We start from the raw sequence: 27,094 nt of genomic DNA on the forward strand, positions 1-27,094 counted from the left end.
TTACCACTGAGCTACAAGAGGAATTCCCACATTCTTTTTTTTTTTTTTTTTAATCTGTTGCCTGCCCCTTTCCTTTCTTTTTAAACCCATATTCTTTATTTCAGCAATTATTTATATAGTGTAATTGTTCTCACACTTGGTTACACAGTGGAATCACCTGGGATGTTCTTAGAACTCTTGTGGCCCAGGCTGACCCCCAGAGCAATTAATCAGGCTCCGAAGGTAGGAGGAAGAAATGAGTAGTTATTAAAGCTCCCCATGGGAGTCCCCTGGTGGCTCAGCAGGTTAAGGATCTGGCATTGTCATTGCTGTGGCAGGGGTTCAATTCTTGGTCCAGGAACTTCCACATGCTTTGTGTACAGCCAAAAATAGGAAAAAGAACAGTAAATCTGCAATCCAGAGACCTAAGTTTATGACATGACAGAGAAATTATTCATCTGTATAAGGCAAGTCTTTTAATTCCTTTAAGCCAAAGAGCCTTTTGCGTAAAACTGAAATCCTCCCTACCTACTTTATAGAGTTGCGATGACAATTATTTTTTAAAAAGAGAACATTATAGGCTTATAAATTATGTACATCAAGACAGATTTAAGGTAATGCTATTTTGCACTTTGTTTTAATTTTTAACTTTATATTTTGAAATAATTTCAAATTTACTAAAGTGTTGCAAATGGTAGACAGTTCCTATATACTCTTCAGACAACTTCCTCAAGTGTTGAGGAAGTGCAATTGCTCAAACCAGGAATTAAGACAGACAAAATACTATTAACTAAAGTACAGACTTTATTTTGTCTCTCTCTGGTTTTTTTGTTTGTTTGTTTTTTTAGGGCCACAGCTGTGGCATATGGAGGTTCCCAGGCTAGGGGTTGAATCAGAGCTGTAGCCACCTGACTACACCACAGCCACAGCAGCGTGCGATCCAAGCCATGTCTTCAATCTACAGCACAGCTCTCAGCAATACCAGATCCTTAACCCACTGAGCAAGGCCAGGGATGGAACCTGCGTCCTCATGGATACTAATCAGATTTATTTCCGCTGAGCCATGACAGGAACCAGACTTTTAATTTCATCAATTATCCTACTGGTGTCCAATCCAAGATCACACATTACATTTAGTTGTCACATCTTCCAATCTGGGACAACTCCTCACCCCTTGCCTTTTACAACCTTGACTTTTTTTTTTTTTTTTTTTTTTTTTTTGGTCTCTTTGCCTTTTCTAGGGCCCCTCCTGCTGCATATGGAGGTTCCCAGGCTAGGGGTCCAATCGGAGCTGTAGCCGCCGGCCTATGCCAGAGCCACAGCAACGCCAGATCCGAGCCACATCTGTGACCTACACCACAGCTCACAGCAACGCCGGATCATTAACCCACTGAGCAAGGCCAGGGATTGAACCCGCAACCTCATGGTTCCTAGTCGGATTCATTAACCACTGAGCCACGACGGGAACTCCTAACCTTGACATTTTTGAAGATACCAGCCAGTTATTGCATAGATTCCCCCTTATTTTGGATTTGTCTGATGCTTCCTCATACCTTAATTCAGCTTGTCTATTTTTTCAAGAATACTACGAAGTGAGTCTGTGCCCTTATCATTGCATCATATTGATATCTCTCAGCACTAGTTAACTTTGATCACTTGGTTAAGGTGCTGTTTACTAGATTTCTGTCCTATGAAGTTACTCTTTTTCCTTTTGTAACTTACAGGTATCTTGTGAGAATTCAAGGCAGTTACTAAATAACTGGGAAATTTATTGACAGAAATAGGGAAGTCAGGCTCAAATGAGGCAAGAATAACTTAAAGCCCATAGACAGGTGTTTGGGGGTATTTGCAGATGTGAAAGATTCCTAAAAAGGGGTTTCAGGTTGGTTTCAAACGCTTAAGTGAGAAGTGGCTTGTCACCAGCGTGTGGGGATGGTGCAACCGCTGGATAAGGTCTTCAACATATTAGTGGCTCCAGGAGGTTTCCCAAGAGCCCTTCCTGTCCCCGGACAGCGCCGCCATGGAAACCGTCGGACTCGGGTTACACCACTTCTGACTCCGGAGTTGGGCGTATGGGCGCCAAGCCCCAGATGTGCGAAGAAGGAAGCCCAGGCGGCTGCACCAGCCGGGGCGCGGGCGGCGCAGTGCGCAAGCGCCGGGAGGAGGCGCGGGGCGGGGCTGCGCCACGGGGGCGGGGCCGCGGCGCGCAGGCGTCCTAGCGGCCGATCCCTGCGGCTCGGGATGGAGGGTGAGTGAGTAAACAAGCCCGGGCCGGGCTGTGGGGCCGGGCTGTGGGGCCGGGCCTCCGCACCTTGCCACCCGGGGCCTGAGGGAAGGAGGGTCGAAGGGGTCAGAGAACTGGGAGGAAGCGGAGGGGCACATTACCCATCTGGCCGGGGTTAGCGGGGCGCCCACTCCTGGTTCCGAGGGCTGAGGGAACGGGGTCGACGGGGCGACAGAGTCCCGGGCGAGGACCGTGTCTGCTGCGGGGAGCGCAGTGTGTCCCGGAGGAGGAGCGGCGGGGGCGGGCATCGGGACGGGGAATCCCGTTGGAGGGCGGGGTGGGTCGGGAGGGCGGGAGCCCCAACGGAGGGAGGGCGCGGGTGGGCGGTGGCATCTGCTGGGGGCCTTTGGCGAGGTGGACTCCGAGGGTGCTGGGGCAGTGCACGGGGAGGACCGGACACCGGGGAGGCTCAGCTTCCGATGACTTTGGGGGGTGTTGAGGAAGCGGTGGTAGTAAAAACAGGGCCGGGACTAGGGTGCGGTGAGTGGGACTCCTAAAGCTCAAAATGGAAAGGGGCGCTCGCACTCGGGGTCGAGCAGGTGCCGTGTGGCTCCTTCAGATTTGCGCGCTCGGCGCCCAGCTCGCCTCCCCAAGCCCCAGCCCTGAGTAAGAGGGTTCTCTCCCAATTTGGTCTCGCGCCAGTCCCTGCCTACCCCAGAATTCTCTTGGGGATCAAAGGGAGAGCGCCTTGAAGCAAAGGCAGGGTGGTGCATTTGGGACCTGCCTGTTAGGAAATGTGGGACAAACTTATTTCGGTAAATAGGGACTACTGAGAAATTGTTTCGGGGACGGGGAGGGGAAGGAATGTGGAAGGATGTTCGTGCCGCGCATGGAAATATTGAGAGTGGGCTTTTTGTGGATGAAGTACGGGATTGTAGTAAATGGAGTAGCCTAGGTGTCCAGTCTAGGGCTTAAGAGGGGTAGGGATGGGGAGCCGAGAGCCGAGGTAGACAAGAGCCCAGGACAACTGAGTGCGTGTGAGGATGGCGTTGAAATGTGGGTCTCTTCCGCATTTGCTGCCATCATGCCTTTAAAGAGAAAAATCCCCCACCCAGGGCTTTTAAGTTTAAGAAACCGGCATTGAATGAAGTTTCCAACTTGAGAAGGTGCTAATTCTATCAGAGGTTTCCGCGAGAGCTTGTCTGTATTGAGCCTTGGAATCCCCAGAGCCGGGATGGTGTGGCATTGATAAAAGAGATTACTTAATTGCCAGGAGTTCCCGTCGTGGCGCAGCGGAAACGAATCTCACTAACATCCATGAGGATGCATGTTGGATCCCTGGCCTCGCTCAGTGGGTTAAGGATCTGGCGTTGCCGTGATTATGGTGTAGGTCGCAGATGCGGCTGGGATCCCTCGTTGCTGTGGCTGTGTTGTAGGCCAGCAGCTACAGCTCCGATTGGACCCCTAGCCTGGGAACCTTCATGTGCCGCGAATGCAGATCTAAAAAAGCAAAAAAAAAAAAAAGATTACTTAATTGCATAGAAGAAAGTATTAGGAGATATACTTTTTTTAAAAAAAGGAGCAATTAAAAAAAACCCACATTTATAATACAGGAAAAGATCATCTATAAAGGTGTGGTAGTACTATTGCTGTCAAGGTGTATACTGATATATGTGGATCAGTTCTCCCAGGGCAGAGATGTTTGTTTTATTCACTGAGGTACCCTAAGCACCTAAAACAGTGCACAGCAGTGCAGATGCTCAGTACATATTTGTAGAATAAATAGTGGGAAGATCTCTGGGACTGGGAGTTGGGCAATCTGGATCCTAGATATGCCAATTGGCAGAGTACTTGTAGGCCAATCAGAGAATTTGATGTTGAGAAAGAACTTTAAAACTTCCTGAGGTGGAAATTACTTTTTCATTATGCTGTTACTCTAATTCTCTTTGAAGCAGTGCTAGAATTAGGAGCCTAGGATTAAAAAATGGAAATTTTATTCCCAAGAAGACTTTCGTGAGAAGGGTTAAAGGAGAGAAAATGTAGTTGGACTCGTTTCTCTTATATTTGCCTTTGAATTAGCATGCCTGTAAAAAGGTTATTCAGAATATTATTTTTGTCTCTTTATTTCTTGACATCAGAAATCTGGCTTCCTTAGTTCTCTGGGTAAGAATTCCTCCCCTTGATTTGTGCCTTATGTGAAACATGTAACAATTTATTTCACTAAGTATATCTTTTTCCTATCTTGTAGTCAGTTTAAAAAGTTTCTAGGGAGTTTCCTTGGTGGCTCAGCACTAATGTGGCTGTGGCATAGGCCAGCAGCTTTAGCTCTGATTCCGCCCCTAACCTGGGAATTTCCATATGCTGCCAGTGCAGTCCCAAAAAAAAAAAAAAAAAAGCAGTTTCTACTTTGTTGTCTAGCTACTTCCCAAAAAAGGTTTGTGGCAGCAATACTGAAAACACATTACAGGAGTTCCTCATGGCTCAGTGAAAACAAATCTGACTAGCATCCACAAGGACGCAGGTTTGATCCCTGGCCTTGCTTGGTGGGTTAAGGATCTAGTGTTGCTGTGAGATGTGTAGGTTGCAGACTCGGCTTGGATCTGGCATTGCTGTGGCAATGGTGTAGGCCGGCAGCTACAGCTCTGATTTCAATTCCTAGCCTGGGAACTTCCATATGCTGCGGGTGCAGCCCTAAAAAGACAAAGAAAATCTGAAAAAACAAAAAACATTACATTAAACAACACTAAAAACACATTTCCTGCTGTGGCTTAGTGGGTTAAAGACCTGACATTGTCTCTGCGAGGATTCGTATTCGATCCCTGGCCTTGCTCAGTGGGTTAAGGATCTGGTGTTGCCACAAGCTTCAGCAGAAGTTGCAGATGTGGGTCTGATTTGACCCCTGGCCCAGGAACTTCCATGTTGCCAGGTGTGGCCTTAAAAAGAAAGGGAAGAGGAGTTCCTGTTGTGGCACAGCAGAAACGAATCCGACTAGGAACCATGAGGTTGTGGGTTTGATCCCTGGCCTTGCTCAGTGGGTTAAAGATCCAGCGTTGCTGTGAGCTGTGGTGTAGGTTGCAGACGTGGCTTGGATCTGGTGTTGCTGTGGCTCTGGCGTAGGCCAGCAGCAACAGCTCTGATTAGACCCCTAGCCTCGGAATCTCCATATGCCGAGGGTGAGGCCCTAAAAAGACCAAAAAAAAAAAAACAAACAAACCAGGAAGGGAAGAACAAAGAAAAACCAATGCATTACAGGGAGTTTTCAGTGGCTCAACAGGTCAGGGATCTGGTGCTGTCACTGCTGTGGCTCGGGTTTGATCCCTGGTTCTGGAACTACCGCATGCCGTGTGTGCAGCCAAAAAATAAAAAATAAAAACATAAGTACATTTTTATATAGATAGTTAAACTACAGAGAAACGAGAAAAAAACAAGACAGAGGACCAAAATAGGCATTTTCCCAAAGACTTACAGATGGTCAACAGTCACATAAAAGATGCTCACTATCATTAATCATCAGCGAAATGCAAATCAAAACCACACAGTGAGCTACCACCTCACTCTTGTTAAAGTAGCTATTACCAAAAAGACAAGAGGATAGCAAATGCTGGTGAGGATATGAAGAAAAGGGAACCTTGGTGCCCTGTTGGTGGGAATGTAAATTTGTACAGCCACTATGGAAAACAGTATGGAGGTTCCTTAGAAGATTCAAAATAAAACTGCCATACAGTCCAGCAGTTCCACTCCTGGGTATTTATTCGAAGAAAATAAAAACATTAATTCAGAAATAGTTGGCAACTTCCATATGCTCCCCCAGTGTTCAAAGCAGCATTATTTACAATAGTTAAGATATGGAAACAACTTAAGTGTCCATCAACAGAGGAATGGATAAAGAAGGTTATATATATGTGTAAACACACATACTGGAATATTATTACTTGGCCATGAGGACTCGGGTTCATTCCCTGGCCTTGCTCAGTGGATTGACGATCCGGCATTGCCATGATCTGTGGTGTAGGTCAGAGACAGGCGCGGATCCCTTGTTGCTGTGGCATAGGCTGGCAGCTCCAGCTCTGATTCCCCCCCTAGCCTGGGAACCTCCATATGCCATGGGAGCGGCCCTAAAAATTTGATTCAAAATGGAATCACTTAAAATTCTTGTTTTACTGAATGATAATGAGCAGTCGGTAAATATTAAGCTTTGTGCTAGTGTAATGCAGAACCAGCCACGGTAGGGCTCTAGACCCTTAGGAGATTCCTTTAATTTTCTGAATCAGCGTTGTACATCCTATGTGCCAGCATTTTCCTTTGGCCCTCATAAAAACTAATCCTGCTTTGATTTTTACTCCCGTTGTCTCCATTGCACATGACCTGATTCTCTTAGGGAAGTAACTAGAAGACATTAATGCTATCATTTTATCTTAAGAATTCAGGGTCACGGTTTCCTGTTAGTGAGATTCTTAGTTTTTTTTTCTTTTCTTTTTCTTTTTAGGGCCAAACCTGTGGCATATGGAAGTTGCCAAGCTATGGGTTGAATTGGAGCTGCAGCTGCTGGCATACACTACAGCCACAGCAATGCCAGATCGGAGCCTCGTCTGTGACCTACACTGCAGCTCATGGCAACCCCAGATCCTTAACCCACTGAGCTGGGCCAGGAATTGAACCCACATCCTCATGGATACTAGTCAGATTCATTACCGATGAACGACAAAGGGAACTGCAGTAAGATTCTTTCTGTGGGTATAGTGCCCAGAAGCTCAAACTAATAACAAAAATAGAATATAGATATAAAATGTGCTTAATAGATCCTAGTTAAAGAATCTATCAGGCCGCATACCTAGCCACAGAGCTGATTTTAATGGAAATGTTAATGAAATTGGTAATCACCAGAATGATTCAACTGTGTGTTACTAAAGTTCTTCGCAGAAGACAGGTCACCCCTTCTGTTCATGTTTCAGCTTCACTGAGCTGTACAGGAAAGACTGAGATGGAAAACTTAAGAATCTGCAGTGCTATCCACTTCCGAAGCCTTACTTAGCCTGCTGGTTAATAAAATTATTTGTTATAGAAGAGAAAGTAGGGAATTCTCTTGTGGCACAGTGGGTTAAGGATCTGGCATTGTCATTGCAGCAGCTTGGGTTGCTCGTGTGCCATGGGTTCAATCCCTGGCCAGGAACTTCCGAATACCATGGGCATGCCCCCCCCACTCCATAGATCTAGTATAGTAAAGTTGAAAATTTTTGTCTGCCACTTCCTTTGCCTGCAATGAATGAACCCATTTCTGCAAATCCTTTCTAGTGAATGCTGAATTTTGTTTGTTTGTTGGCCTTAAAAAAAAAAAAAAAAAAAAAAATCTTTGGGAGTTCCCATTGTGGCACAGTGGTTAACGAATCCGACTAGGAACCATGAGGTTGCGGGTTCGGTCCCTGGCCTTGCTCAGTGGGTTAAGGATCCGGCGTTGCCATGAGCTGTGGTGTAGGTTGCAGATGCGGCTCAGATCCCACGTTGCTGTGGCTCTGGCGTAGGCTGGTGGCTACAGCTCCGATTCGACCCCTAGCCTGGGAACCTCCATATGCCGCAGGAGCGGCCCAAGAAATGGCAAAAAGACCAAAAAAAAAAAAAAAAAAAAAATCTTTGAAGTGGTAGTTGTTGGTTAGCTATGAGAACCCATCTTATGGCTGCGTTTCAGGTGTTTATTTTAATCATACCTATCTGTTCCAAACAGCATGTCTCACCTTCCTCATACTCTCTTTGGGGTGTATGTCCAGCTGCCAAACAAACTTCTAGAGACATTGAAGACCCAGTAAAAAGCCAAGCAAAATAGATATTGGCTCATGGTCAAAAGAGATTAAGATAGCACTTTAATTGTACAAGGAGGAAGTGTGGCTTATTATACATCATGATTGGTTAAAACTCAATGACATTTTCATGTATATATGTGTACTACACTGGCCAAATAAAGCACTAGAAATAGTGTCATTAAGGGAGTTCCCATTGAGGCTGAGCAGAAACAAATCCGACTAGTATCCATGAGGATGTGGGTTTGGGCCCTGGCCTCGCTCAGTGAGTTGAATATCCAGTATTGCTGTGAGCTGTGGTATAGTTCAAAGATGCGGCTCAGATCCCATGTTAAAAGAAATAGTGCCATTAATTGTTAGACTGTTGTGGTGTGTTTACTATCATCTCTTTTGATAGACTGTAAAAAATTATATTTTAATTATAACCTTCCCCTTTTTTTTGCTTTTTAGGGCTGCACCTGTTTTTCAGGATAGCATATGGAAGTTCCCAGGCTAAGGGTCAAATCAGAGCAGCAGCTTCCAGCCCGTACCACAGCCACAGCAATGCCAGATCCAAGCCACGTCTGTGACTACACCACAACTCACAGCAACACTGGATCCTTAACCCACTGAGCAAGGCCAGGGATTGAGCCTGCATCCTGATGGATGCTAGTGGAGTTCTTAACTTGATAAGCCGCAATGGGAACTCCTATAACTCCTTTTTTTTTTTGTCTTTTTGTCTTTTCTAGGGCTGCTCCCGCAGCATATAGAGGTTCCCAGGCTAAGGGTCTAATCGGAGCTGTAGCCACTAGCCTATGCCAGAGCCACAGCAACACAGGATCCAAGCCTCGCCTGCGACCTACACCACAGCTCACGGCAACACTGGTTCCTTAACCCACTGAGCGAGGCCAGGGATGGAACCCACAACCTCATGGTTCCTAGTCGGATTCATTTCCACTGCGCCATGACGGGAAATCCATGATCTCCAGTTTTTTAAATGGATGGAGCAACCTGCCCTAAGCTTACTATTTCAAAAAGGGAAATGAATTCCAAAAGGAGTGGGAGAGGGATTGCAGTTCAAAACCATCTTTTTGGCTGCTCCTGTGTCATGTGGAAGTTCTGGGGCCAGGGATCTAACCTGCACCACAGCAGTGACAATGATGGCTCCTTAACCCACTGAGCCACCAGGGAATTCCCCAAAACCAACTGTATTTATTTATTTATTTATTGTGTTTTTGCCATTTCTTGGGCCACTCCTGTGGCATATGGGTGGTTCCCAGGCTAGGGGTCTAATCGGAGCTGTAGCCACCGGCCTACGCCAGAGCCACAGCAATGCCGGATCCGAGCTGCGTCTGCGACCTACACCACAGCTCACGGCAATGCTGGATCGTTAACCCACCGAGCAAGGGCAGGGATCGAACCTGCAACCTCATGGTTCCTAGTCGGATTCGTTAACCACTGCGCAACGACAGGAACTCCCCCAATTTTTTTTAAAGAGATTATGATGTGTGGCTGAGTTGTAATCTAAAGCATTTGAGTCATTTGGGTCTTGATAAGGGTAACCTAAGTTTTCTGAGGGAGGCAGCTTTGTGAAGAAGCCTCTGGCTAGTTCAGCCAGTAGAGCAAGAGCCTCCATCTTAAGGAGGCAGTTTTGTCCCAGATTTGAACAGTATTTTCATTTCCTGAAGAAGATATTATTAAGCCTGTTCAGAAGAGAAATTATATAAGCAGGTACTTAACATTATATGTGAGTGGGGTGTATGTTCTTAAATAGTTTTTTCTTTTCTTTTTTTTTTTTTTTTTTTTTTTTTTGTCTTTTTTGTCTTTTTGTTGTTGTTGTTGTTGCTATTTCTTGGGCCGCTCCCGCGGCATATGGAGGTTCCCAGGCTAGGAGTTGAATCGGAGCTGTAGCCACCAGCCTACGCCAGAGCCACAGCAACGCGGGATCCGAGCCGCATCTGCAACCTACACCACAGCTCACGGCAACACCGGATCGTTAACCCACTGAGCAAGGGCAGGGACCGAACCCGCAACCTCATGGTTCCTAGTCGGATTCGTTAACCACTGCGCCACGACGGGAACTCCTTAAATAGTTTTTTCATTCAGAAATGAAGAGTCCATCATTTGGCCGCCATTCCTTAGAGGAATGAGAAGTACTAAAAGATGTCAGAGGAAGAAGATGCAATAATTTCTTGGATATTCAGGTCTACTTAATTTTTTTTACTCTTTTTTAGGACTACACCTGCGGCGTATGGCAGTTGCCAGGCTAGGGGTCGAATTGGAGCTACAGCTGCTGGCCTAGCCACAGCCACAGCCACAGCAACGGAGGATCTGAGCCATGTCTGCGACCTACACCGCATTTCATGGCAATGATGGATCCTCGACTCACTGAGAGAGGACAGGGCTCAAACCTGCATTTTCATGGATACTATGTCGATTCATTTCCGCTGTGCCAAAATGGGAACTCCCTGCTTAACTTTATAATCCAGCACTTTAGCACTCTGGGATTCAAATTCTTAGATCATGGTGGTGTTTCATTCCCTTCCCACAAAAAGAATATTTAACTCACAGGGAATTCTGTTTTTAAGAGCTGAATCACTTGATTGAGTTAACAATAAAGAGTGCATCTGTCTGTTTCTTTGCTATCCCATCCTTCCTTTATTTATCCTCTAAGGGGGGATTAACATAGCATTACGCTAGAGTTCCCATCATGGCGCAGGGGAAACGAATCTGACTAGGAACCATGAGGTTGCGAGTTTGATCCCTGGCCTCTATCAGTGGGTTAAGGATGTGGCATTGCGGTGAGCTGTGGTATAGGTCGCAGCCTTGGCTCAGATCTGGCATTGCTGTGGCTGTGGTATAGGCTGGTGGCTACAGCTCCAATCAGACCCCTAGCCTGGGAATCTCCATATGCCATGGCTGTGGCCCCCCCCCCAAAAAAACCCATAGCATTACACCAATCCACTTGGCTTATCAAATAAAACATTCAGATACAGTCCTCTTAAAGTCTAGTTGCATGAGATATTATAGTCATGATCTGATTGTGGCATATATGTGACAGTGGGCCACATTTTGCTGTTTTCTTGTCTGTGCTATCATTTCTAATGAGTGAAAACAGGTAATTTTTAAATGCTTCTAAACTCTAGCTTTGTTTCAAATTTTGGCTCTTCATAGCTCCTTATAATGTTTTTAGAAATTTAAAAGGTTAGGTGAAATGAATAGAATTAATTCTCCAGGAAACCCAAGTAGTTGATATAGAGTAAAAATACACCCTTGTAGATTTTATTCATTTTTTTAATGTACTTAATATTTGTTCTTTCTCTAAAATAATTGATGGGCCTGCTAGCTGAGCCTAGAAATTGGTTCGGAAAAGCACACTTGGTAATTGTGAGACGATATTTGTAAGTATGACTGGAAGGATCAAATTAAATAAAATAAAGCAACCTTCTCAAATGCTGTCAGGCATTATCAGGACCTGAATTACCTGCTATAGAGGTAGCAGAGACCTCAAAGTCTTCATTGTTCTTAGGGAGCATCCTACTGAGGGTGTCAAGGTCTAAGTATGTTCCACTGACTTAAAACTGCTGTCTCTTCTCTTGAAAAGCTGAGCATTTGTTTTGCCTTTGAGTCTTGCCATTCCTCTGAAGAACAGAAGACACTTATAAAACTCTACACTTTGCCTTGCACTCTATAAGGTAGGTAGAGTGTAGTACTATAAGTACTCCAGTTTGGGTTTTTTTTCTTTGTTTGTTTTGTTTTTTTGGTCTTTTTAAGGCCACACCTGCGGCACATGGAAGTTCCCAGGCTAGGGGTCGAATTGGAGCTGCAGCTGCCTGCCTACACCACAGCTCAGCCACAGCAGCATGGGATCCAAGCTGCATTTTCGACCTACACCACAGCTCACAGCAATGCTGGATCCCTAACCCACTGAGTAAGGCCAGGGATGGAACCCACATCCTCATGGATACTAGTTGGGCTCGTTACCGATGAGCCAGTACGGGAACTCCAGTAAGTACTTCTTTAAAACTGTGAACCTTAATTCAAACAAACAAAGTGATTTTCAGGGTTATATATTTCCATGTGTCTTAGAGATAAGATTATGCTGTTGTCGTATCTGACCTTTCTTGCTAGGCATGTCGTAGATTTAGGCAGTTTAAAGTTTTATAGCGTGGGTAGGTCTTTCCATGAAACTCTTTGATATTAACTTGATTTTTGCTAAACATTTTCTCTCTCTCTCTTTTTTTTTTTTTTTTTTTTTGCTTTTAGAGCCCCACCCACGGCATATGGAGGTTCCCAGGTTAGGGGTCTAGTCAGAGGTACAGCTACCGGCCTGTACCACAGCCACAGCAATGCCAGATCCGAGCTGTGTCTGTGACCTACACCACAGCTCACAGCAACACTGGATCCTTAACCCACTGATCGAGGCCAGGGATTGAACCTGCAACCTCATGGTTCCTAGTGATATTTGTTTCTGCTGAGCCACGACAGGAGCACCTAAACATTTTTCTTAATCAAGTTTATGAGTAGGCTTCCAAATTTCCAAGTAATCAAAGTTTCTAAATATCAGTGAAAGAAACTCTTGAGAGCTAAATTGAAAACAAGGTACCACAGGAGGACAGAGGCTAAACTAGTAGGCAGTCAGACCAGGAATTGCTGATACGAAATCTTTTTTTAATTGAAACTTTGTGTTGAACTTATGGATGTGGGTTCTTTAATTTAATCTATGTTTATATGGATAAGTGTAATAGGAACGAAAGCATAGCTGATCATGTTTATTTGCATTTGAGGAATGCTTCATTTCCAGGCAGTAAAATGCTATTTCTCATCTCTCTCTCTTATATTATAGCAAAATGGATATACAAAATCCCCCAACTTCCAAATGTATCACATACTGGAAGAGAAAAGTTAAATCTGAATACATGCGACTTCGGCAGCTTAAACGGCTTCAGGCAAATATGGGTGCAAAGGTAAAAATATTTCCGAAGTGAATATTTTACGTATGGATCCAATATGGAGGGGTTGGGTTTTTTTTAATTCTTTTTTTTTTTTTTTTTTTTTTTGCCCTTTTGGGTCGCACCTGCAACATATTGAAGTTCCCAGGCTAGGGGTTGAATCAGAGCTACAACTGCCGGCCTAAATGACAGTCACAGCAACACAGGATCTGAGCGTCTGTGACCTACACCACAGCTCACCGCAATGCCAGATCCTTAACCCACTGATTGAGGCCAGGGATCGAACCCACAACCTCATGATTCCTAGTCAGATTCGTTTCCACTGTGCCACAACAGGAACTCCTTTTTTTTTTTTTTTTTAATTCTTATCTTGAAATCCTAACACATTTTTCCTTGGCTCTCCTAGGCTCTATATGTAGCAAATTTTGCAAAAGTTCAAGAAAAAACCCAGATCCTCAATGAAGAATGGAAGAAGCTTCGTGTCCAACCTGTTCAGTTGATGAAGCCCGTGAGTGGGCATCCTTTTCTCAAAAAGGTACTTCCAGTGTCTAAACTCAGCCTTCCTCTCTTCTTTGGACTTGAGAGTTTTTTTTCCTGTATTTGTGATTTATTAGAAAATAAGAATAATGGATATAGCCATTATAGTCAAGTTGGGCTAACTGGGATGATAAATGTGTAACTATTCATCTGTTCTCCTCAGTTAATGAGTATAATCATGAATTTTTAATGGAAGAACAAGATATTTACTGTCTTTTCTCCTGGGCTCTGTATACCAGCTTCAAAGCAACGTGGTTTTTTTGTGCCTTTTTGGTGCCTTAGCTACTTTGAAATTGGAAAAGGAATGCCATGGATAATGGACAGTTTCTTATAGAGATAATATTTTTAAAATATGAAAAAACAGGTGTAGTGTCTTGAGAGCAGTTTTCTTTCCCAAAGCAGAATGTGACGGTAATTTCCATACTACTTTGCTTCCCCCTGCTGTTCCCGTCATCTATGCAGCTATGTTGATGTCGCCTGTCTTAAAGTTTAGGTCTTCAGGCAAACTTCCTTGACTTCCTCCTCATCTCCTAGGACTCTCAGAGGCCCTTTGCTGTTGTGCACAGCCCAAGGAGACCAACAGTTTTAGATTGAAATAAACTCAGTTGAGTGTGGGAGGCACTGTGCTGGACTCCGTAGAGGATTGGAAGGTGAATAAGAGACAGTTCCTGCTTTCCGCAGGTTTGCAGTCGAGGGGTTCCTTTTAGGAGCTGATTGTTACAAAACCCTCAGCTTCTTGGTTTGTAAGAATTAGAAGGCTCTGGGGATTATTTTGGAAGGAAACACTGATTCTCTCTTGGGTTTTATGCTTGCCTTTCCGTCTCCATGTCATTGCTTATATTTCAGTGTACCATAGAGAGCATTTTCCCGGGATTTGCAAGCCAGCATATGTTAATGAGGTCTCTGAACACAGTTGCATTGGTTCCCATCATGTATTCCTGGTCCCCTCTTCAGCAGAACTTTATGGTATGTATTGAAAGCACCATGGTGATTGTTTAAACTGAATGATTTTTTCTTTTTTTAATGTTGTTGTGCTGTTGTCAGGATATACTTAACAAAGCTTGGCCATGCAGGGCAGAATGTTTTTGTAATTTATTTACTCTGAAAAACACATGTTGCAAGTTGCTCTAACTTGTTATATTTTGTGCTCTCTGAAGTATGCTTGCGAATTGATGCTGGGTTTTTTTTTTTTTGGCTTTTTGGCTTTTTGCTATTTCTTTGGGCCGCTCCCACGGCATGTGGAGGTTCCCAAGCTAGGGGTCGAATTGGAGCTGTAGTCTCCGGCCTACGCCAGAGCCACAGCAACGCGGGATCCGAGCCGCGTCTGCAGCCTACACCACAGCTCACTGCAACGCCGGATCGTTAACCCACTGAGCAAGGGCAGGGACCGAACCCGCAACCTCATGGTTCCTAGTCAGATTCGTTAACCACTGCACTACGACGGGAACTCCGATGCTGGTTCTTTTTTGAATGAAAGAGGCTGGGCAAGACTCCAATTTTCCCTTACTACCTTGGCCCAATTATGTGCAGTTAAATGCAGTCTAAATCAGACACTTCAGGCTTAAGCAGGTTGACAACTCCCTGCTGATGGAGCAATCCTTTCTTAATCCCCTAAAGGCAAGATGCTATGAAAGCAGCTGAGATAACAGAGGCACACTTGGACCTACAATCCTTTCATCTGGGCCTTTATGCTGACTCCTACTAGGATTGTTTGTGGTCCTGATAATCAGTCCTCTTTAAATACTGCCATTGCTTATAATGCCTGGTGACAGAGAGCAGTTCTGCTGACTAGAATAGGATATAGGTTTATATTCATCTCTTAGAATAAAACTTCAGGATGACTTTACTTGATAGTTGGAGATCTAAGAATGATTGTATTCTCTGCTGAACCAAACCAAAAAAAAAAAAAAACAAATTCCATTAGTATTGTTTATTGCCAGAAACTATACATAGCTCATACTGTAGTTGACTTTAGGTTTCCACTGAGTGTGAGTGACATGAATTGTAATCATAATTTTTTATAATGATTACAGGAAGTTAGTCTTTGAATATACAGACAGTTTATGGTAGACAGTTTCAGTTCTAAATATTCCAGTTATATTGCAGATTATGCTCCTGGAAGCCTTCCTTGTCATTTATCGGTCTCTCTACTTATGAGAAGAATTAGAATTGAACACCTTTTAGACTGTAGTTTACGTGGTATTTGTACCTATTTCACAATGATGTTTGTTGGGTAAAATGATGTAATCGATGGGATCACTGTGAAAAATAAATCCAATTCTAGGTGTTGGTGGAAATACCATTGTTAGTATCCAGCTTAACATTTAGTAGTTAATATTCTCAAGTTGTAAAACTGACTTTTTTTTTCTTCTACGAGTAGCATCATCCTCTTCCATGTGAGATTTTGTTGGCAAAACAAAATGGCCAGTCTTTAGAGTGCAGTTAACTGTGTAACAAAAGGCATCTTCAGGAGATTTAACTGGCAAAAAAAGTCTTAGCAAAGGTTCTTTAAAGAAGAAAGAGGAGATGCACAGTGGCTTCATGGAATGAATCACATCTGGTTTGATTTCAGGTAGAAGATGAGACCGTTTTGTGCAATATTCCCTACATGGGCGATGAGGTGAAGGAAGAAGATGAGACTTTCATTGAGGAGCTGATCAATAACTACGATGGCAAAGTCCATGGTGAAGAAGGTAGTAGGGTTGGGCTCTTTGAGAAAACTTTGATAGGATGGTACCTCTTGTTTGTGCATCCTCATCTTACTTTTATCTGCTTCTTCATGGTGTACACAGGGAAGAATATTTCAATGTCATCACATGACTGAGAGTAAAAATTTTTATATTAAAAGTACCCCAGTTAAATTTTGTTTTTTGTCCTTTTTTTTTCCTCCTTTTGTCTTTTTTGGGGCTGCAGCTGAGGCCTATGGAAGTTCCCAGGCTAGGGGTCAAATCCAAGCTGTAGCTGCCAACCTAGGCCACAGCCACAGCAACGAGAGATCTGAGACACATCTGTAACCTACACCACAGCTCACAGCAATGCTGGATCCTTAACCAACTGAGCAAGGCCAGGGATCGAACCCTCAACCTCATGGATACTAGTCGGATTCATTAGCACTGAGCCACAACGGGAACTCCTGTTTTTCTTCTTTTTAAGGCTGCACCCATGGCATTCGGAAGTTCCCAGGCTAGGGATCTAATCGGACCTCCAGCTGCTGGCCTATGCCACAGCAACACAGGATCCAAGCCTTCTGCAACCTACACCACAGCTCATGTCCGCGCTGGATCCTTACCCCACTGTGCGGGGCCAGGGATCAAACCAACGTCCTCATGGATACTAGTCAGGTTCGTTCCTGCTGAGTCATGACAGGAACTCCATCATTAACTCTTGAGTCAGCCTTTTTGTGACTGGGGAGGGCCTAGGAGACTAAAGCAAAAAGAGACATAGGGGTTTATGTACAATTTCAAAAGCAAGTTGTTTGTATTTAGCTGTAGTTTTAGAGAAAGCTGTCAGCATGTAAGAAGGGAGAAATTGCAGAGGGCCTCTCTATGGATTTGCAGACCAGCAGCCTCACCTGCTCTTTTGACAAACGGTGGGTGGTGGTGTCATGCTGTTCAAATACATTATTTATACACAGTGCCCCCTAGTGTCAGAGTCTTTATCCTAAGTCGTATGTAGTATGATTTTAGAAAAAAGTGCTGTCTTTTGATTTAGAGAATCACTGTTGACCTCTGGATAGCAAAACCAGGTACATTTTCACTTTTATCACTCTTTCTCTGTCACATTTGTATTGTTGGCACAGTTTTACGAGATTTTTGGGCCATAAATACAGGTTGATGTATTACTGAGGAAGTGAAGCCCCTAGAAAGAATGAAAGAATGAAGTCCAGAACTGGATTCCCCACTCTAGTCAGCTGAACTGTTGCAGTTGTAAGAGCCAATCAAATTATTGCAATTCCCTGGTTGTCTATATAAAAATATACACATGTTATCTATCTGGGCCTCAGGAGTGAATACAGGAAAACCTTCCCAGGAGGATGAATAGAGGGTGAAATAACCACTGCTCATCCATCTAATTCTTATGTTTCAGAGATGATTCCTGGCTCTGTGCTGATTAGTGATGCTGTTTTCCTGGAGTTGGTAGATGCTCTGAATCAATACTCGGATGAGGAGGAGGACGGGCACAATGACAACTCAGATGGAAAGCAAGATGACAGCAAAGAAGATCTGCCAGTAACGAGAAAGCGAAAACGACATGCTATTGAAGGTGAATAGCACGACTTCCTTATTCCACTTGAAAGTGACAGGGAGAGGTGAGGAGGCAAACACAAAAGCTTTATTGCTTATTAAAGGCTATTGGTATTTCTCATGGGGCCATTTAAAAGGAAAACATGTTCATTGACTCATGGCTTAAGATAACCGTAACCTGGCTGAAGAGGAAAGTAGGAGAACTTAGAGAATAATCATTGTTCATTTCTAATCATAAAAATCGTGTGTTTGGGAGTTACCACTGTGGGAAAACGGGTTAAAGATCCAGTGTTATCTCCACAGCAGCTCAGGTCACAGCTGCAGCTCGGGTTTGATCCCTGGCCCGGGAACTTCCACAGGCCACAGGTGCAACCAAAAAAAAAATTGTGTGTTTAGAAAATACGGATAGTTATAAAGAAGAAACCAAATTACCCTATTATCTTGCTACCTAGAAATAACCAATATTAATATTTCTTCTAGACTTAAAAAATGTAAGTATATACACATATATATGTTCACCTAAAATGTATACAGTGTTATATATCAATTTTTTCAAGTATATATGTAAATCAACATGCATGTATTGGTATATATTAAATTGGTATTGTGCCACATTTATGTGTGTATACACATACATCGTTTTATATCCCTTTTTATTTAATCTTACATCGTGAACACTTTCCCATGCTGTTTAATTAAACTCTTCATTTAATTTAGTTATAGTATATGTCCAGAGACACAGTGTCTCTCTCTCTCTTGTTATAACAGAGTTAGAGAATCAGTCTTGTTCTTCAGCGTCAGCATTACGGTGGAGTTCTTCTGTACTCAGATCTCTCCATGAAACTTCTGGTTTCACCTCCAGATTCTGTCTTAGAACATGGATTTTGTGGTTAACATGTAGATCACTCTGAGTTCCTTATTTACCAGTAGGCTATTAAAGAGATCCAGGTAGCACTGAGCTTCCGTATGTATTCCTAAATAGTCAATGGTTAGGTTACAGAGCAGCTCTAATCAAAATGCTGTGACGAAAGGAGAAAGATCCAAAAGCTTTGTGTGCCTGTTCTGGTTGTTGCCCTCAGGGGCTTTTTATCATTTCCAATTCAGGCAACAAAAAGAGTTCCAAGAAGCAGTTTCCAAACGACATGATCTTCAGTGCGATCGCCTCCATGTTCCCTGAGAACGGCGTCCCGGATGACATGAAGGAGAGGTAACGAGCACGGCCCCCAGAGGCCGCATAGAGTACCTGGCAAAACTTTCATACAAGCTTGGTTTTGGTTAATAAAAAGCCTTGTTTATGGTAAGTGCGTTATGATTTGCCCACACTGCTGATTACCTCTGAATGGCCGTTCCCATATTAAGGGCCATCGTTTGTTGGCTTTTGAGTAAATCTGGGCAGAGACGTTTTTAAGATTTTAACCACTTTTCTGGAGAGTTAATCCAGCACCATATTTATCAAATCTTACCCTCCCCTTACTTTCAGGCGTACAGCCAGCCCAGCATAACTGCAGTGGTGTACTCACTGGGTTAGCCACCATTCCGTCCTCAATAAGACCTGTAGAAGTCCCAGACTTGGCTCGGATCCTGCATTGCTATTATGGCTGTGGCCTAGGCCAGCAGTGGCAGCTCCGATTCGACCCCTAGCCTGGGAATCTCCATGTGGCATGGGTGTGGCCATAAAAAACAAAAACAAAAGCAAAACAAGACTCATAGAAAATGCTCATCCTCCCTTGGCAGACAGGGCCTGGGTGACTGTTGGTGCTCAGTCTGCATTTTCTCAGAGGAGACATTCCCTTTGAAGGAACCCTTCTTTCTCTTTTCTTAACTAGGTATCGAGAACTCACAGAGATGTCAGACCCCAACGCTCTTCCCCCTCAGTGCACCCCCAACATCGATGGCCCCAATGCCAAGTCCGTGCAGCGGGAGCAGTCTCTGCACTCCTTCCACACACTTTTCTGCCGGCGCTGCTTTAAATACGACTGCTTCCTTCATCGTGAGTGGGACTACTCTGAAAGACTCTCCTGTTTTCCATCCCTGGCCACCATTTCTTTCTGTTTATTTTAGTTTATCGTATAGAGTTCCAAGCCTCTGATCTGATGATGGTTTTATAAAGGGCCAGTTCTATGTTCTCTTGTTCAGTTATAGTGAAATGTGCTTTGCATGGTCAGAACAGAATAACCAGCAACATAATTGTCCCCAAGTACCTCCTAGCTTTGGAAGAATTGTATTGATGTCAGAAATGGTGTGGGGTTTTTTTTGTTTTTTGGTTTTTTTTTGCTTTATGAGGCCAAATGTGCAGCATATGGAGGTTCCCAGGCTATCGGTCAAATCACAGCTACAGCTGCTGGCCTATATCACAGCCACAGCAATGCAGAATCCAAGCTACATCTGCAGCCTACACCACAGCTCATGGCAACTCCGGGTCCTTAACCCATGGAACGAGGCCAGGGTTCGAACCTACATCCTCATGGATATAGTCGGGCTCATTACCCTGAGCCACAATGGAAACTTCCAGAAATGATTAAAAATTTTTAAAGGTTTTTATTATAGTTGTTTTAAGTGTTCTGTCAATTTCTGCTGTATAGCAAAGTGACTCAGTCATACGTGTATATATATGTATATACATATATTCTTTTTCTCACATTATCCTCCATCATGTTCCATCACAAGTGATTGGATGTAGATCCCTGTGCTATACAGCAGGACCTCATTGCTTATCCACTCCAAATGCAATAGTTAGAAATGATTAAATTTTGTGTACCTTGATAACAGCTGTTTTTATCTAAATCCTCTCCTGATAGCTCCCTGATTCACTTTTGTTCCTCCTCATCCTGTCAAGTGGACGAACCATGGGAAACAGGACAATTTTGTGTTTTCCAGCTTTTCATGCCACCCCTAATGTATATAAACGCAAGAACAAAGAAATCAAGATTGAGCCAGAGCCATGTGGCACAGACTGCTTCCTTTTGCTGGTATGATTTTAAATGTTCTGTCATTGTTAAACTTTGTTGAAAACTGAGCAGGAAATGGTCCTCGGCTTTCTGCCCTGGGGGACACTGCCCTGGGGGACACTGCCCTGGGGAATACAAACCAAGTGAGCCAGTATTTAGCACCCTGGGGGTCATACAGCACAGATAAAACATGACTTCTGCTCTTAAGGTGCGCTCAGATGCTGCAGCAGTAGGACTGTGAAGCTTGTCTATGGAGTGAGGTTTGAAGAGCATCAAAATCTTTCCTGCTCTAAATGTCATCTACTCAGAGTCCAGCGTCTGAAACTGTATTGTTTGGATTGGAGCTGTGTGTGTGTATGAGATACCATTTTCTTTGCTGTCCCCCATAAATGTAGGAGGAATAACACGTGAAGGTGCTGATGTCTTATTGTGAGGTCAGCAACCAGGGGGACCATTCCCTGATGGACAGACCTTATGCAGCATAAATCCTCCTGCATTCGTGTGGGGAGGCAGTACACTGAGACCTAGAAGGGACTAGGTTCAGTTGGACTTGCCAAAGACACAGTTTTGCTTTCTTCACAATGAGGGTGAGCTTAGGTAAAGAAAAAATACTTTGATAAAATATATGCTCCCAATTAAAATGAGGTCATACAGTCAAGTTTTAGGGACCATCTTAAGTGGGATAAGAGAAGGAAAGATGGTAGAGAGTGCCATTGGGTCAAAATCTGGAAAGCGTGCCATGTGGTAATAGCATAAGAATAAGTAGACTTTATCTGATTTATTTTTTCCTTGATATGTATTGTATGTATTGATATTACGATATATTTTTTCCTTGGTATGTATTAATTCCTATGTGTCAAGTACTATGCTGACCCTTAATGTAAATTATCTTATTTCCATGCTTATAACAACATCCTGAGGTGGAGAAACTGTATGTTATAACAGCTACTTTATGTGTTTTTTTGGCTGTACCCGTGGCACATGGAAGTTCCCAGGCCAGGGACTGAATCTGAGCTGCAGCTGCAACTTGTGCCACAGCCGTGGCAATACTGGATCCTTAACCCACTGTTCTGGGCTGGGGATCGAACTAGCACCTTAGCAGGGACCCAGGCCACTGCAGAGACAACACTGAACCCTTAACCTGCTGTGCCACAGCAGAAACTCCAAAAGTTACATATTTTGCTTCAAGTTTGTTACTATGTCAGTGGTGTGGCAGTGATGAAATTCAGACTCTGACCTAGTTTCACAGTCCATGCTGTTTAATTTACTCCATGGTTTTCTTTTTTTAAACACTGTGTTATATTAACATACCAGCATTTGTGAAACCCAAAAGGGCACTGCCCTTCTCACAGCAGTTATCCTGGAACCCTGTGTTTGTCACATTGTAGCACAGGTGTCTGATATCATATTCAATTAAATTCAAAACTTCTCTCTTGGAATTTCTCTAAGGGCCTACAGTGTATTATTCTGACTATCCTTAGTAATGGTAAAAACCTTTATCCTTGTCAATTTAGTTTTCAGAAACAGTTAGAAATCTTTGGGAACCAAAGCTAGAAACAGCTGGAAATCTTCTGATGAGGAGATAGTTGAATAAGCTAAATGATAATTAATTGGTCTTGGAGTTCCCATTGTGGCTCAGTGGTTAACAAATCCAACTAGGAACCATGAGGTTTCGGGTTCGATCCCTGGCCTTGCTCAGTGGGTTAACGATCCATTGTTGCGTGAGCTGTGGTGTAGGTCGCAGACGTGGCTCGGATCTGGCGTTGCTGTGGCTCTGGCATGGCCGGCAGCTGCAGCTCCAATTCAACCCCTAGCCTGGGAACCTCCATATGCCACGGCAGCAGCCCAAGAAATGGCAAAAAGACAAAAATAATAATAATAATAATAATTACTTGGTCTTAAAAAAAATGTAGCCGTAAGTAATGAAATAGTATTCTTCCAAGTTTAATATACTGATTTGGAGGGAAGTTCCAAAATTAAGTAGTAATATTATACAAATTCAGGGATCATACTTTTTTTGTCTTTTTAGGGCTGCACCTGCGCCATATGGAAGCTTCCAGACTAGGGGTTGAATCAGAGCTGCAGTTGCCGGCCCACGCCACAGCCACAGCAACACAGGATCCAAGCCACTTCTGCGACCTACACCACAGCTCACAGCAACGCCAGATCCTTTAACCCACCAAGCAAAGCCAGGGATCAAACCTGCATCCTTATGGATACTAGTCGGGTTTGTTACTGCTGAGCCACAATGGGAACTCCAGGGATTATATATTTTCTTATTGAAACAGGCAATGTGGTAAAATGTAAAGAATAATGAGGCCTGGGGACAAGGAGAACTGATTTTTATACCCATTCTGGAAAAATTAGCCAATGACCCTAAGCATGTCCCTTCCCCTCTCTGAACATCATTTTCTCATTTAGAGGGGAATGCATTCTCAAATTCCAGACAGCTAACACATAAATAAACTTAAGATACAGCTCAATGGAAAGTTGAAGATACATAGATGCATTGATTATATCTTTATAAAGATTATTTTATAGGATAGCTCTTTTGTGAAGGGGTGTAAGTTTGTAAGCTTTAGAATATTTGTGAAGAAGCTGTCACGTGGTGGAGTTCCCATCATGGCTCAGCAGAAACGAATCTGACTAGCATCCCTGAGGCCTTGCTCAGTGGGTTAAGGATCCTGTGCTGCCATGAGCTGTGGTGTAGGTCGCAAAAGTGGCTCGGATCTGGTGTTGCTGTGGCTGTGGTGTAGGCTGGTGGCTACAGCTCTGATTAGACCCCTAGCCTGGGAACTTCCATACGCCATGGGTGCTGCCCTAAAAAGCAAAAAAAGAAAAAAACGAAAAACAACAGCAGCAAAAAAGCTATCATGTGGTCATACAGAGCAAAAAAAGTGTAAAGGTGCAAGTAAGCGGAAATGTTGGAGAAGGTGGTTTGAAATGATGGGAGCAATCAAAACAGTGGCTCTGGGCCTATTCCTGTTTCCTAACTGTGACATGTCCCTTGCAGGAAGGAGCAAAGGAGTACGCCATGCTCCACAACCCTCGCTCCAAGTGCTCAGGGCGTCGCCGGCGAAGGCACCACGTGGTCAGCGCTTCCTGCTCCAACACTTCAGCCTCTGCTGTGGCTGAGACTAAAGAAGGGGACAGTGACAGGGACACTGGCAATGACTGGGCCTCCAGTTCTTCAGGTACAGGGAACAGAAAATGATTTTTGCTTTCTACCCAGGGTCATCACCTAACACTTCACATTAATTACTACCTGGAGTTCCTGTTGTGTGGCGCAGCAAAAACAAATCTGACTGGTAACCGTGAAGATGCAGGTTTGATCCCTGGCCTTGCTCAGTGGGTTAAGGATCTGGCATTGCTGTGAGCTGTGGTGTAGGTCACAGATGAGGCTTGGATCCCGTGTTGCTGTGGCTGTGGTGTAGGCTGGCAGCTGTAGCTCCGATTCAACCCCTAGCCTGGGAACTAAAAAAAAAAAAGTAGAATGAAGTGGAGTTCCCTGGTGGCTCTGGGTCAAGGGTCCAGCATTGTCATGGCTGTGGTACAGGTTTGACCCCTGGCCTAGGAACTTCCATGTGCCATGGGTGCCACCGTAAATAAATTAATTAATCAATTAAGCATCTTCTTAACAAAATAAATAACATGGAATGAAATATTGAGTTTTTGGCAAACCATTGATGACAACCTCACTCCACCTTCTTCCATTTCTCTTATTTCTTCCTCTCTTAGAGGCTAATTCTCGCTGTCAGACCCCCACAAAGCAGAAGGCTAGTCCAGCCCCACCTCAGCTCTGCGTAGTGGAAGCGCCCTCAGAGCCCGTGGAGTGGACCGGGGCTGAAGAATCTCTTTTTCGAGTCTTCCATGGCACCTACTTCAACAATTTCTGTTCTATAGCTAGGCTTCTGGGGACTAAGACATGCAAGCAGGTACTGTCTGAAAGGGGTAGGAATGAGCCTGCACCCTCCTTTCATCCCCTGCTCTGGCAGCCTTTTGGCCATCTTTTAGGGCTGCCTGTCTGGCCAGAGCTGTCTTAGGCTTAGTGCCTCATAAACCTGTGTTTCTAGGCCGAGAGGTGGGTTCCCCCAGCATGCTACCTCCTGTAGATTCATGCCTAGCAGTGCTTGGGGAGCTTCTCAACTTGTCGAATTCTTATTTCCATCTCTAGGCACTAACTTTTCTAGATGTTTCTACTCTCTTTAAGCTTTGTTGTTGTTGCTGTTCCCACCTTTCTTTCTAAACATGCACCTCATTTCCTAGAAGGGACTCCTGGGGCTTTCTGGGGATCTTCTTATCTTGCACTCCTGCTCCTGCTTCTGTGGCTGCAGCCTCCCCTCCCTCCATTGGTCTCCTCAGTTGCTTTATTCTTTAAATGTTCTATTGCTAGATTTTCTAGTACCATCCCTGATGTCTGGGCCTGGACCTTGCCCTTCTCACTCATATCACAGTTTGATAGCAGCTGCTGATGCTCTGAAAGCAGGAAAAGCCTGCAATGGGAAGATAGGCTGAAGCGCAAAGACAGGGAGTCAGTTGTTAGAGCCAATCTGTCCAAAGAGAGATGAACCCTAGAGGTTGAGCCCTGCTCACTTAGCTCCCTAACTTCTGGAAAAGTCTTTGTGACCTCTTCTTCATGCTCCCTCTACTTAGAACAAGCAGTAAAACCATGAGCTGAAGTGCCCTTGGCTTTCCTTTTGGGGCTCATACCTATTTTCCTAAGAAACAGGTTCTTGACCTAAAGGTCTGCAGAACTGTGTGCAAAACAGTTTTTTTGTGTATTTTCCTGAGAAGATTAATAATTTTCATGGAATTTCAAGAGCACCTCTGAGTTCCCTCTGTGGTGCAGTTGATTAAGAATCCAACTGCATGGACTTCCTGTCGTGGTGCAGCAGAAACGAATCTGACTAGGAACCATGAGGTTGCGGGTTTGATCCCTGGCCTCACTCAGTGGGTTAAGGATCCAGTGCTGCTGTGAGCTGCAGTGTAGGTCGAAGACGTGGCTCAGATCTAGTGTTGCTGTGGCTCTGGCGTAGACCAGCAGCTACAGCTCCAATTAGACCCCTAGCCTGGGAACCCCCACATGCTGCAGATGCAGCCCTAAAAGGCCAAAAGACCAAAAAAAAAAAAAAAAAAAACCAACTGCAGCAGCTCAGGTTGCTGCAGAGTTGCAGGTTCAACCCCCAGGCTGGCCCAGTGGGTTGGGGATCTGGCATTGCTGCAGCTGCTGCATAGGTCATAACTAAGGCTGTGATCCTGTCTCTGGTCTGGGGTATGGCCTTAAAAAAAAAAGAGAGAGAGAGAGAGAGAGAGAGGGCTTATAGCCAATAAGGAAAATAAAAAGTTAAAAACAAATGTTCTGGAGTTCTCATCATGTCTCAGTGGTTAATGAATCCGACTAGGAACCATGAGGTTGCAGATTCAATCCCTGGCCTCGCTCAGTGGGTTAAGGATCTGGTGTTGCCGTGAACTATGGTATAGGTCACAGACTCAGCTCGGATCCCATGTTGCTCTGGTTGCATAGGCCAGCGGCTACAGCTCTGATTAGACCCCTAGCCTGGGAACCTCCATATGCTGCGAGTGTGGCCCTAGAAAAGACAAAAAAAAAAAAAAAAGAAGACATAAATAAATAAAAGCAAATGTTCTGAGAGAAGCAGCACATTGAAAGGGAACCAGCCTTTCTGAAATGCTGTCCTACTGAAGTAGTCAAGTCTCTGACACTTTTATGTCAACAGAGGGAGCTAGTGCTTAGCTAGGTGGTACCTCTCATGTCAGACTCAGTTACACAAGGTACACACACATTGGTGCCCTTCCTAAGAGGCAGATACCATTGGTAAGAATTGGCCCACTCAGGGCAGAGTAGGCAGAGCAGTAGATGAAAGCTTCTGACCAGGAGAACTGTACCTGTGTCCAGTATTTCTTTTCAAATCAGGATACACACTTAAGAATTAACTTCGGAGTCAGTGACCCGATGTCTCAGGGACTCTCTCTCTCCCTACTGAAGATGCTCAGTCATCTGCCCACAGGCTCTCCAGAACCCTCCCAAGCCTGGCACCTGGCTAGGTCACTCATCTGACCACTCAGCTCAAGGCCCTATTGGATTTCTCTTCCAGGTCTTCCAGTTCGCAGTGAAAGAATCACTTATCCTGAAGCTGCCAACAGATGAGCTCATGAACCCCTCGCAGAAGAAGAAGAGAAAGCACAGGCAAGGCTTGGGCGGAGGGCTTTCTGTAGCCAGGCTGTTCCCTGTGCCCTGACCTCCCCTGTGACTTCCCTTCTGTCTCCTTCTTTGTCTGCTGCCCATCAGTTTGGCATCACCAGCGGGGAGCCAGCTTCCTCAGTGCTACCTGCGGGTCTGTGCCTTGGACCAGCCCTTCCCTTGCCCCTCTGTGCTGTGGACCATGAAAGAACTGGTTTTCCGTTTAAGCTCCTGGCCAGT

At 44.4% G+C, this 27,094-nt stretch overlaps 1 protein-coding gene across 6 annotated transcripts in view; it reads left to right on the top strand.

The window, feature by feature from the left end:
* The first annotated feature begins 2,194 nt into the window (after nucleotides 1-2,194).
* EZH1 (enhancer of zeste 1 polycomb repressive complex 2 subunit) overlaps nucleotides 2,195-27,094 on the top strand; it is a 34,105-nt gene continuing 9,205 nt past the window's right edge. Inside the window, exons 1-13 of one of the 6 annotated variants that reach the window (XM_084982733.1) lie at nucleotides 2,195-2,377; nucleotides 11,579-11,669; nucleotides 12,821-12,941; nucleotides 13,333-13,461; nucleotides 14,310-14,429; nucleotides 16,036-16,156; nucleotides 17,550-17,726; nucleotides 18,812-18,914; nucleotides 19,534-19,697; nucleotides 20,585-20,676; nucleotides 23,669-23,849; nucleotides 24,394-24,590; nucleotides 26,769-26,860. In XM_084982733.1, the coding sequence (XP_084838859.1) occupies nucleotides 12,825-12,941; nucleotides 13,333-13,461; nucleotides 14,310-14,429; nucleotides 16,036-16,156; nucleotides 17,550-17,726; nucleotides 18,812-18,914; nucleotides 19,534-19,697; nucleotides 20,585-20,676; nucleotides 23,669-23,849; nucleotides 24,394-24,590; nucleotides 26,769-26,860 (1,493 nt within the window). In that variant the 5' untranslated portion in view covers nucleotides 2,195-2,377; nucleotides 11,579-11,669; nucleotides 12,821-12,824. 6 annotated transcript variants of the gene reach the window in all.

This window comes from Sus scrofa, chromosome 12 (genome assembly GCF_054392235.1).
Source record: "Sus scrofa isolate SSC_HxYL_T2T_F1_AM1 chromosome 12, Sscrofa_HxYL_maternal_Yorkshire_Landrace_v2.0, whole genome shotgun sequence".
Taxonomy (NCBI): Eukaryota; Metazoa; Chordata; class Mammalia; order Artiodactyla; family Suidae; genus Sus; species Sus scrofa.